This window comes from Dama dama, chromosome 7, assembly GCF_033118175.1.
Source record: "Dama dama isolate Ldn47 chromosome 7, ASM3311817v1, whole genome shotgun sequence".
NCBI lineage: Eukaryota > Metazoa > Chordata > Mammalia > Artiodactyla > Cervidae > Dama > Dama dama.
In genome coordinates, this window is record NC_083687.1 from 32,082,131 (window position 1) to 32,095,230 (window position 13,100).

Consider the following 13,100-nt stretch of genomic DNA (forward strand, 5'->3'; position numbering starts at 1 on the left):
CCACCTTTTTTCTCCCCTCTTCATAGGGGCCCAAATTCTTCATTAACCCCCCACTGCTTCTAATTCTCCAGTGTACTAGGTATTACTGTAAATTTTGATTCAATCACGCAAAAGCAGCTGTAACAGCAAAAATTCTCAGTTCTAAAGAAAAGGTGAGAACTTCCTGACGTTCCAGCCTCAAGACACCACCCTTCCAATGCGGGAGATGTGAGTTCATCCTTGCAGGGTTGGAGCCAGAAACAAGCAAACAAACAAAATTTGGAAGAGAAGATGGTGGGTCACTTCTTGTGAAAAACACTTCAAGTGATTTTGAAGTTAAGTGAATCACATTTGCAAGTATCCAGCTTATGTCACTTTTATGAAAACAAAGAAAATGGCCTTTTGTTTTTCATCTTTCCCTGTCCTCTCATTTTTAACTGGGAGGTGGGAGGTGAGGGGTGGCTACAAAACTGTACCAACTCTTAAAGCCTATTTCTGAGCTCCTAAGCAACTTATTAGTGATTCTAGGAAACTCAGCATTATGTTATCTGTTTTATATATGATTTTCCAAATATTACTACATTATAATAATGGTAATTTACATTCACTTATATGCCTTCAGTCCTCATGGAAGGGCTTTAGTCCCAAAGGGGATACACAAATTGGCCCCACTAGAACCTGAACTTTAATTTTATAATTAAAAAGAAAACAACAGAATGATTCTATAATGCAATGATTCCCAAGCCCAGTATACATTTAAATTGCCTTGGGAGATAGTTCAAACTCATCCCCAGAGGTTTTAATTCTGTTTTGGTGGACGTCCCAGAGATGTGTGTTTTTCACAAGCACTCCAAGTGATTTTGAAGTAAATGAATCACATTTGCAAGTATCTAGCTTAAAATATTGCACACAGAGCAGAACTGAAAGTGAGGTCCACCTACACTATTAACACTTTTGTATTGATTCATGAACATCTGCTAACTCTCATTATCATCAAGTTACCATTATTGGAAGTCTACTACATTCCAAGAGTTTCCAGACATGCTGTCATCTAATTAGCCCAACAATCCTGTCAAATATGTGCTATAATCAGTTCTTTGAAGATGAGGAAACAGATTCAATAATATTCACGGTAACAAGGCGACAAAATTAAATTTCAAATTCAGATCTAATTCTGGAATCCATGCTTTTCTCAGGATATCTATCTTCTATTTCATTAGAGTCAAGAATGAAGTTTTTGGCCACAGAGCTAAATAAAATTAAGCAACTTAGACTGATCTCAGTCCTTAGTCCTATGGGTTAGGGATTCTGAGATAACTTTCTGTTTTCTACTAGAAGATAATCAGCTCAGTGAACAGTTACTTAATGCATTTAACTTAGGGAGGAGGAAAATATAAAACCTCAGAAGTCTATGTAGGAGGTTCTCCATGAAAAAATGAGCAGGCCATATAGACAAACTGAATTAATCTTCTCCATCTCCTAGACTCTGTTATTTAGTTGGTTTTGGTTTTGTTTGTTTTTGTTTTTTGCCTTGGACATGCTCTCTTCATGCCCTGATTCTTTAGATTTAAACATAGTGTATTAGTCAGCTAGCGAAAAGTGATAGTCTCTCAGTCATGACCAGCTCTTTGTGACCCTGTGAACTGTAGTCAGCCAAACTCCTATGTCCATGGAATTCTCCAGACAAGAATACTGGAGTGGATTGGAGTGAGTAGCCATTCCCTTCTCCAGGGGATCTTCTTGACTCAGGGATCAAATGCAGTTCTCCTGCATTGCAGGCAGATTCTTTACTGTCTGAGTCACCAGGGAAACCCTATTAACATGGGATTAATGAGTGGAAGAACTGATGCAGTCTTTACCAAAAGTGTAAACAAAAGATAGATGCTATCTCCAAGGAGATTAATTCACCAATGACAGCCCCTATGGAATCACTGGCACACTGGGTGCAAACTGGTTTTATCTGCCTTTAAATCAAATTTGGAACCAATACAGATTATTCGATGCCTCCAGAATCACATTCACCCTACTTGCATATTGAGACCCTTAGTGACTTTTACTGAAGCCCTGACCTTATCATATTTGCTTATCAGGATTGTTGGAATCCAACCCTTTTGCAACCTTTCTCCTGACTAAACTTCTGTAGCTAAAGACATCTCCTAAATACAAATTCAAATAAGAAGAGGTAAGTTCTAGTGATGTCTCTTTCTATTCACACCATCCTAGATAATATTGGGTTTTGTTCAGTTTTGTTCTGAGAAAGAAAATGAAGGTTCTTAGTTTCGGACAAGATCAGGCAGGATAAGATACCTCTATGAGCTAAATGATTTCTCATTATGCCAGACCAATGGTTGTCATTTGTTCAAAATTATGTTAATCCCAGAATTATGTCCCCCCAAAATCCAATTATCTAGGAGATGGGGAGGAATCAGAAGGCAGGTCAAGCCACTAAAAATCAATTCTCTAAAGACCAATACTGTCATTTTTGTTAGACCCCAATGTGAAGATCAGAAAGAATTTCTCAGTAATAAAATTTTTATCTTTTTGCTTTAAAATGAATGAATGAAGGCCAGTACTCTGAGGATAAATTTGAGGATCAAAAAATCTAAACAATAACCAATGGTTAAAAAAAATTGAGGATTTGCAAAGTGGAGTGGGGGCAATGGGATCTTGGTTTTCAGCCATTTTATACTCAAATGTATGAATTTCCTGGCAAGTGTAGTCTATTATCTTTTCTGGAGACATACTCCATTGCCTCTGCTTCTGCCTCTTTCTATCTGTGTCCCTGTCCTTGGTGGTTAAACAACCACAACAGACCATCCTAGTCATGAATTCAGGTAGCTGTATGATATTTTATAAATGGATAGTTGGTCAAGTTGAACTAGAGGTGTCTGGGAGAAGCAGGAATCCATCCTCTGGTGAATGGATCCTCAGGGTCAGTTGTTATAGGTCAAGTTTTAAATTTATTTTTTTTCTGAGCTCTTTTCTTGGTTAAATCATGTATTCCTATCAATTCCCATATACATGCTTCTTTCTGTTAACTGAATTTTCATTCTCTCAGCACCTCAGGTCGAAACTTCAAACATTCCTTCAGCTCTTTCCTCTCTCCGACATTCTTCCTTTGCTCTTCATTCCCACTGCCACTATCAGAGTTAACGTTCTTAGCCTCTCTCCCATAGATTCTTGTAGTAACCTCCCAGCTGAGCTCCCAACTTCCGGTCTCTTTTTGAATCCCTCGTTATTCAGTCATAACAAATGTTTTAAAGTGCTGCTCTAATCATTTCACACCTCTTCTTTATTGGGAATTTTGAGAATGAATTTGATTAGATTCCTTAACCTATATTGAAGATTTTCCATATCCTGGACCCAAGCTGTTTTCACAACTTGGTTTTCCTCCACCTCACATTGTGCACCCTGTGCCGCAGTAACTGATGGTGTGTGCTTTCCATGCGTTCAAATAATGTATATCCCTCCAGTGCCTTCACCATCGTTGGTAAATATTCAGATCCCTTCCTTTCCTTCATACTCAATTTTCTTTTATATTAAAGACATATATGTTTAAAGTTCAAAAAATAAAATAATATATAGGCTTACAATGAAAAATAGCAGTTCCCTTCCTCATCATTTCTCACTCTCAATTCCCGTTCTCCTGAGGTAACACATTTTTAATAACTTAGTGTTTTCTTCTGTTTACCCATATTTCTCAATAACATGCTTTTATTCTATCTGCATTTTTAGTTTTAAATATGATTTATTAGTTACTACAAAACATGAGAACTTTTAACCCTTACATAACAAAGAGAGAGCAAAAGTGAGAATGAGAGAGAGAGATCTATGCTTCACTCTCCAGATCCTCTTAAATCTTTTTGGTTTGATCACCGTGGAGTGTATACACTTTCACGACCTTGTAAACATTAGCCACAGTGGAATCATGTTACCTAAAAAAGAAATCTCTCAGTTCTCATAGATGATCAAATTGTACAATTCCTGTTGTTTTTGTTTGTTTTTGGAGACATTACAAGGAATCTTGTCCTCATCACCAGTCTGTTCTCATCAATCAAGTAATGCAAATATTACATAACCCACACATGTCTTCAGGGTCCTTCTACTATATGCTAAAGGAATTCTGACAAGTCAACATCATTTAGGTGGGCCCCTTTAAACCCAGGTTTTAGTGTTAGCTAAAACAACAGGAAAAAAAATTAAAATCACACCCATGGCTCCAGTCAGTAAAGCCTCTCTGGTAAAGGTAACAGTGATGACAAATTCATAACTAATTTTTTTGGTCTAACAATCTCAGAATTCATTCTTGTATACTGTCTCCAAATTTCTGCCCCAAATTAGCAAGGACCTGTAGTGTTTCTTGCCCTGGCAGAGCCTGCGGCAATCTTAACTCTGTTTACTTGGTGGAGAGGGCCATGAGGAGAATTGTTCGTTTTACTCTGCATCTCACTCAGTAAGGAAGTATTAGGATTTTTAAGATTTTATCTTTAGAACAGTTTTATATCACAGCAGAACTGAGCAAAAGTACAGAGATTTCCCATATAACCCTTACTCCGTACACATGCATAACCTCCTCCTTTATCAACATCTCTCACCAGGGTGGTACAATTGTTACAACTAATGAACCTACCCAGGAAATAATAATCACCCCAAATCCATAATTACGTTATGGTTCCCTCTGGTATTGTACATTCTGTGGGCTTGGAAAAATGTATAATGACACGCCTATACCATTATATCATACTGAGTAGTTTCATTGCCTAAAAGTCCTCTGTGTTCTATCTAGTCATCCCTCCCTTCCCCCTAAACACTGGCTACCACTGATCTTTTTACCATCTTCATAGGTTTGCATTTTCCAAACATACTATTTGATAGTTGGAATCATACAGTATATTATGTTGCCTTTTCAGATGGCTTCTTTCAATTAGTAATTAGCATTCGAAGTTCTATGTCTTTTTGTGGCTTGACAGCTTGTGTCTTTTTAGCACTGAATTGTCTGGATGTACCACAGTTAATTTACCCATTCACCTTCTGAAGGACATCTTGGTTGCTTCCAAATTTTGGCAATTGTGAGTAGAGCAGTTACAAATATCTTTGTGCAGGCTTTTGTGTGGATATAAGTTTTCAGCTCATTTGGGTAAATACCCAGGAGTGTGATTGCTGGATCACAGGATTAAGAGTATGTTTAGTTTTGTAAGAAACTGCCAGACTGTCTTCCAAAGTGGCCATACCATTTTGTATTCCCACCAGTGAATGAGAGTTCCTATTGTGCCACATCCACGCCAGCATTTGGTGTCACTGTTCTGGATTTCATTCACTCTAATAGGTGTGTAGTGGAATCTGATTGTTGTTCTAATCTGCATTTCCCTGATGACATATGTCTTAGTCCATTTGGGTTGCTGAAACAAAATGTCAGAGACCAAGAGACCTATTTACGTTTATCTCACAGTTCTGGAAACTGGGAAATCCAAGATCATGGCACTGGCAGTTTCAGTGTCTGATTAGAGCTCACTTTTTTGTTGATAGATAGCACCTTATAGCTGTAACTTCATCCGGTGGAAAGGACAGGAATCACTGTGGGTTCTCTTTTATAAGAGCACTAACCCCTTACATGAAGGCTCTACCTTCATGATCTAAGCACCTACCCAAGCGCCCACCTGTTAGGTCATACACTCACTTAACTGCAAGGTAGCTAGGAGAAGACTGCCTCCCAGTGGCTTCTTTAATCATATAGAAGAGCCAAAACAAGTGATGACTGTCCACTAACCTATCACAATAGGGTATTGATATGGGGGAGGGAAATGAAGCCACTTTCTCTACGGAGAGGATTTTTTTTCAAATGTGACTTTTAATATTAATTTTAATTATTATATTCCTTAATGTTTCTATTGAGGATATACCCCATTGCTCCCCCTTACAGGTATAATTTTCCCCCTGGTATCATCAAAACTTCTGCAAACTCAGGGTTTTTTTTTTAAGATATGTTCTTATTCATTCATTCATTTATGCATGCTATGCCAGGCCTTAGTTGTGGCAACCCCTGCCACAACTCAGGTCCCTTGCATTGGAATATCTGAGTCTTAGCCACTGAATCACCAGGGAAGAACCAAATCAGGGTTCTTAAAGTCATCCTTCTTTTTCTTGATTTTAGCAGGTGTCTCCCATCAAAATTCAATGAAGCACATGAATGAAAGTTTTCCAGAGGATTTCATTCTCATGGGCTTTACCAAATATCCATGGTTGGATGTTCCTCTCTTCTTTGCCCTCCTAACCTCCTACATGTTCACACTATTGGGAAACATTGCTATTATTCTGGTTTCTCAACTAGATTCCCAACTCCAAAGTCCTATGTATTTCTTCCTCACAAGCCTCTCCTTTCTGGACCTCTGTTTCACCACCACGACTGTACCCCAAATGCTCTTCAACTTAGGCGGACCCAACAAGAACATCACTTACATAGGCTGCATGACCCAGGCCTATGTATTTCACTGGCTAGGCTGCACTGAATGTGTCCTGCTTGGCACCATGGCCTTAGACCGCTATGTGGCTGTGTGTAAGCCTCTGAGATACCCTGTAGTCATGAACCACAAACTCTGCCGGCAGCTCTCCAGCACTGCTTGGCTCATTGGCCTGGCCAATTCACTACTGCAGTCCACACTGACAGTCCAGCTGCCCCTGTGTGGGAACCAAGAACTGGACCACTTCTTTTGTGAACTGCCTGGTCTAATTAAGATGGCTTGTGTGGACACCACAGTCAACGAGCTTACTTTAGCAGTTGTGGCCACCTTCCTGATAATGGGTCCCCTCTCTATGATACTTATCTCTTACAGTTATATTGCACAAGCTGTATTTCGAATCCCTTCTGCTGATGGGAGACTTAAGGCCTTCAACACTTGTTCTTCACACTTACTAGTGGTGTCTTTATTTTATGGCCCTGGCATCTACATCTATATGCAGCCTTCAGGGGACAGCCCTCAAGACCTTATCAAAGTTCTGACGCTGTTTTACTGTGTTATTACTCCCATGGCCAACCCATTCATCTACACCTTGAGGAACAAGGATGTTAAAGGAGCTTTGAGGAGACTTCTGAGGCAGGCCATTTTGTCCAAGAGAATATGATGCTTTATTCTGAATAGGAAAGCTCAACAATAACATGAAATATATCCTCCTGTAAATAGATGTTCCATCAAAATCATGCTCAAAAGTCAAGTCAAGAAAACCTTTGTGTGTTCTGTTTACAACTTCTGATACCAAACACGTTGGTTTTTTTCCCCACAATAACTGGTTCTCTGAAACCAACTGGATGTCCTACAGTTCAATTTTTTTTTTTTCAGTTGTGCTGGGTCTTCCTTGCTTAGTGCAGGCTTTCTCTAGCTGCGGCAAGTGGGGGCTACTCTTTCTGGCTGCAGTGAGAGTTCTCCTCATTGCAGCGGCTTCTCTTGTGGAGCACAGGATCCAGGGCGCATAGGCTTCAGTATGGGCTCCAGAGCACAGGCTCATGAGTTGTGGTGCATGGACTCAGTTTCCCTGGACACGTGGGGTCCTCCTGGGCTAGTGATGGAACCAGTGTCCCTTTCATTGCACGGTGGACTCTTAAACCACTGAACCACCAGGAAAGTCCCCGCAATTTAATTCTGACACTACCCAGAGTTAGCATAGACCCCACAGATTAAGGGCTCAATTCCACAAAATTTTATTATTGGAGAGTAGGTTCTCATCTTGTTGCAGTAAGAATTCAGAGTTGATACAGGGAAGCTAAGACAGCAAAGTGAGAATTTATTAAGCAATAGTACACTCTCAGGAGGGAGAGTGGGCAGGATCAGGTGAGCAGCTGCTCTGAGTTCCTTCAGCAAGCTGGTTATATGGAATGTGAAAATGACTGCACAGACAATATTCATTGAAGAGGCAGGGGTTTCGGGTCAAATCTCTTGATTTTCATCCCAGCTCTACCTTCCCCAGGGGAAGAGGGATTTTCACCCCTATTTGGTCTTGAGCAGAAGTGTCATGGTGTCAGTGCATGATGGGTACTTCTTTTCTGCAAGGCTAACTTTATTGTAATGAGGGCATAATGAGCAAAAGGTTACATTCAGAGACCAGAAATTCCCATCTATTGCAGCCTTTCTTTGCCTCTAGGACTCCTGTCACCACAGGATGGACCGTTTCCAGTCACCTGGCTCTTGCTCCCACCCCCTTTCTCAGCTCACATCTAGTTAACTACCTGCTCTCATACCTCCACTTCAGAAGCCAATAACAAATTCAGGCCACCTGTACTTCTGACCAGTCAACTATAAAGTCAAGGGCTTCTACAACTCCCTCCTAAGATTTGATAATTTGCTAGAACAGCTCACAAAATTCAAGGAAACATTTTACATACTTTTACCAACTTATCTTGGGGCTGGAATAACTCAGTTGAGAGAGTGTTAGACTGAAGATCTAAAGGTCCGTGGTTCAATCCCGGGTTTTGGCAGAAAAAGCATCTTTTTGGGGCTTCCCAAGCAGCGCTAGTGCTAAAGAACCTGCCTGCCAGTGCAGGAGACCTAAGAGACATGGGTTCGATCCCTTGGAGGAGGACACAGCAACCCACTCCAGTATTTTTGCTTGGAGAATTCCATGGACAGAGGAGCCTGGAGGGCTATGGTCGATAGATCTCAAAGAATCAGATGTGACTTAGCACAAACTCACCAATTTATTATAAAAAATATAACTCAGGAATAGCCAAATTCAAGATATGCATAGGGCAAGATATGACAGGGAGGAGCGGTGGGCAGAGCATCCATTCACTTTCAGGGCATGCCTCCCCTGCATCTCAGTGTGGTCACCAGTTAGGAAGCTCTCCAAACTTCATTGCTCAGTTAATCTTTATTCCAGGTGCCAATGGACACAGACAAAAAATTCGAGTTCTGTTATCTAATAAAAAAGGAGCTACTTACTTAGTGGGCAATTAACAGCTTGCCTCAGTCCTACATAAAGTCATGACATTTTGATTTCTAAAGTGCAGGTACTTACTCTTTTTTATTTTCTTTTTCTTTCTTTTTTTTTTTTTAGGTACTTACTCCTAATGAATGTGTGCTAAAAGATCAGTGAATAGATGGATGAATGAATGATAACAGGTGCAAGGAACAAAATGAGAACCCGGAGATACAGTGGTCTAGTGGTTACTAAGAGGGGAGGACTAGAATAAGGAGAGGGGAAAAAAGGAAACCAGGGAATGAGAACTGATGAAACTCCTGAGTTGGACTGTCCTTAAACTCACTAAACTTCAGTAATGACAATATTTTTCAGTAATAATAATAATATTTAAAAGCCTTGAGGAAAAATAATTTAAATCCATTTCTCAGTCTCTTCATCTGTAAAAATGGTTTGATTTAAAAAAATAAAAGCTATTGAAATATAGTATATATATTTTAAAAGTACACGAATCTTAGGTGTACAGGTAAATGAAATTCCCGAAGTGAAATCACCCACACAACTACCACCAACATCAAAAAATAGAACATTACCAGTTCCTTAGAAGACCCCAGTTGTGCTCCCTCCCTAATTATTCCTTTCTTACTCCCTTTTGTGGCTTCTAACACAGAGACTTGTTTTCCCTGTTTTAAACTTTATATAAATGGAATCATGAAATATGCATCTTTTGTGTCTGGTTTCTTTCACTCATCATTACATTTTTGAAATTTATCACCGTGGCTTGTAGCTGTAGTTCATTCACTTTCATCATTCATAGTATTCCATTTTATGAATAAACTTCCATTTTTGTACTCATCTTGCTGTTAATGGACTTTTGGGTTGCTTCTGGTTTAGAACTATAAAAAATGCGGCTAAAGTGTTTTCAGATGTAAATATATATACATTGCTGGCAGCAATATAACTAAAAATGAAACTCCTGCATCACAGAATATGCACACTTTCAACTTCAATAGATATACCAAAGAAGTTCCCAAAAATGGTGTTTCCAATTTACACTCTTATCAACAGTGTATGAAAATTTCCATTTCTCCATAATCCTCACCAACATTTGGCACCATGAGTTCATTTTTAACAGGGATTTTAGCATTTAGTTTGTAGTTCTTTCAGTTCAGTTACTCAGTCGTGTCTGACTCTTTGCGACCCCATGAACCACAGCACGCCAGGCCACCCTGTCCATCACCAACTGCTGGAGTCTACCCAAACCCATGTCCATTGAGTCAGTGATGCCATCCAACCTTCTCATCCTTTGTCGTCCCCTTCTCCTTCTGCCCTCAATCTTTCCCAGCATCAGGGTCTTTTCAAATGAGTAAGCTTTTCACATCAGGTGGTCAAAGTATTGGAGTTTCAGCTTCAACATCAGTCCTTCCAATGAACACCCAGGACTGATCTGCTTTAGGATGGACTGGTTGGATCTCCTTGCAGTCCAAGGGACTCTCAAGAGTCTTCTCCAACAACACAGTTCAAAAGCATCAATTCTTTGGCGCTCAGCTTTCTTTATAGTCCAACTCTCACATCCATACATGACTACTGGATAAACCATAGCCTTGACTAGATGGACAAAGGTCTCTGCTTTTTAGTATGCTGTCTAGGTTGGTCATAACTTTCCTTCCAAGGAGTAAGCGTCTTTTAATTTCATGGCTGCAGTCACCATCTGCAGTGATGTTAGAGCCCCCCAAAATAAAGTCAGCCACTGTTTCCCCATCTATTTGCCATGAAGTGGTGGGACCGGATGCCATGATCTTAGTTTTCTGAATGTTGAGCTTTAAGCCAACTTTTTCACTCTCCTCTTTCACTTTCATCAAGAGGCTCTTTAGTTCTTCTTCACTTTCTGCCATAAGCGTGGTGTCATCTGCATATCTGAGGTTATTGATATTGATATTGATTCCAACTTGTGCTTCTTCCAGCCCAGCGTTTCTCATGATGTACTCTGCATATAAGTTAAATAAGCAGGGTGACAATATACAGCCTTGACGTACTCCTTTTCCTATTTGGAACCAGTCTGTTGTTCCATGTCCAGTTCTAACTGTTGCTTCCTGACCTGCATGCAGTACCTAATGACCTATCAGATTGGCAATATTCAAAAGCCTGAAAACATACAATTAGGGAGGTTGCATGAAAGCAGGCACTATCTCACATTGCTGTTGATAGTGCAAAATGATACAACCCTTACAAAGACACCTCCCTTCTCTCTTTCATTGTTCATTGCAGCATTATTTGTTAAAGTGAAATACTGGAAAGAATCCAAATACCCATCCCTAAAAGATTGGTTAAAAAAACAATGGTGTGTGTTCTTCCCTGGTGACTTCCTTGGTGGCTCAGATGGTAAAGTGTCTGCCTACAATGTGGGAGACCTGGGTTCAATCCCTGGGTTGGGAGATCTCCTGGAGAAGGAAATGGCAACCCACTCCATTTCCACTTTCATGGGAAAATCCCATGAATGAGGAGCCTGTAGGCTACAGTCCATTGCAGAGAGTCAGACACGACTGAGCGACTTCACTTTCACTTTTCATCCCTAAAAGATTGGTTAAAAAAACAATGTTGTGTGTGCTTAGTCGTTCAGTCATGTCTGACTCTTTGCGACCCCACAGACTGTAGCCCACCAGGCTCCTTTTGTCCATGAGATTTTTCCCAGTCAAGAATACTGGAGTGGGTTGCCATTTCCTTCTCCAATGCAATGAAGTACTGTGTAACTGTAAAAGAAAAAGACTATTTCCACCAACAGATTTAGGATAATTTCCAGCTTATTCTTGGAGAAGGAAATGGCAACCCATTCCAGTAGTCTTGCTGGGAAAATCCCATGGACAGAAGAGCCTGGCAGGCTACGGTTCATGGGGTTGCAAAGAATTGGACACGACTGAAGCAACTGAGCATGCACATGCACCAGTTTATTAAAGTAAGATGCAAAAGAGTATATATAACATTATTTATAGATACAAAGGGGTAAAAGTTTGTTTTTGTACAAGAAAGGAAGGGAAGGGATGGGAGAAGGAAGTAGGAAGAAGGAAAGGATAAAACTAATAAAAATGGGGCAAGAGTATATATGGGATAAAAGAGTTAGGGATGGAAACAAAACTCTGAATGTATATTTTTATGTAACTTCAATTTTGAACTGTTTTGCATATTCTGAAAGGAGAAGGAAGAAAGGAAAGCAAATCTTGAAACTGAATAAAACAGAGACAAATGACTAACTGTATATCAAGTTTATAACATAACTACATAGAGAAAAGAATTCAAATAAGTTATGTATATGTACTCTATCTCCCTTAATGGGATACAATTCAAGAATAAAGCAAGCAAAGAAATTTTGAACTGTACATAGTAGGTGTGTTATTGCTAATGATGTTGTATTTTAATTTTGAAAATTTAAAATATGTATGTTGTAAGAGCGAATTGAGTGACTATATGGATGTTGTTGGGAACAGGGTTTTTTCCTGTGGAAGAAGGGAAGATCAAACGTGCAATGGTGAAAATGAAAAAGAAATCTGTGAAGTTGCATTTGAATTGAAAATATTTTATAAAATCCTTATCATATGTATGTTTTATTCCAGCCCTAAGGTCTAATGATGACTTTCCAGGTGGCAGCAGTGGTAAAGAATCCACCTGCCAATGCAGGAGATGTAAGAGACGCGGGTTAGATCCCTAGGTCAGGAAGATCCCCTGGAGGAGGGCTGGGCAACCCACTCCAGTATTTTTGCCTGGAGAATCCCCATGGACAGAGGAGCCTGGCGGGCTATAGTCCATAGGGTCGCAAAAGAGTCGGACACCAGTGACGCGACTTAGCACGCACGCATGTGTTACTCAAAAAAAACCCTCTAATGATAGGGCCTAAAAACAATGGTCTATCCCAGTAGCAATGAGCTTATTATTCAAAATTCAGATCTTAGTTTCTGTATATCATTCCACGTTGAAAGGAACCACAGCTTCGTATAGCAATGGCGGATTCCAGGTCTAAGGCAGGAAAATTATAAAATGAGCCTGGAATAGCTTGTGCTAGAAAATAAGGTGCACACAAAGCTTTCTTTGCAGGAAATAGTAATTGATAAATGTAGGCAGAATGTGCCTTAGGTTTCTTGTCTGCTAAACGGATATAATTATGCCGAACCCACAGGACTGTTATGCAGAATAAGTGAGTTCGTATGTGTAAATGAGACAGT

At 39.9% G+C, this 13,100-nt stretch overlaps 1 protein-coding gene and 1 non-coding gene across 2 annotated transcripts; both read left to right on the plus strand.

Moving 5' to 3' along the window:
- Positions 1–6,153: 6,153 nt before the first annotated feature.
- Positions 6,154–7,098, plus strand: LOC133059302 (olfactory receptor 2B11-like). The gene has a single exon (XM_061146290.1). It carries the CDS (start codon positions 6,154–6,156, stop codon positions 7,096–7,098), a length of 945 nt encoding a protein of 314 aa, XP_061002273.1.
- A 1,275-nt stretch (positions 7,099–8,373) lies between these two features.
- TRNAF-GAA (transfer RNA phenylalanine (anticodon GAA)) lies at positions 8,374–8,446 on the plus strand. The gene has a single exon. It is a non-coding gene; the product is annotated as a tRNA-Phe (tRNA).
- Positions 8,447–13,100: the final 4,654 nt, after the last annotated feature.

What these genes read in the sequence shown, in the direction of transcription:
- LOC133059302 (XM_061146290.1), top strand. Translation starts at nt 6,154, where the DNA reads ATGAAGCACATGAATGAAAGTTTTCCAGAGGATTTCATTCTCATGGGC.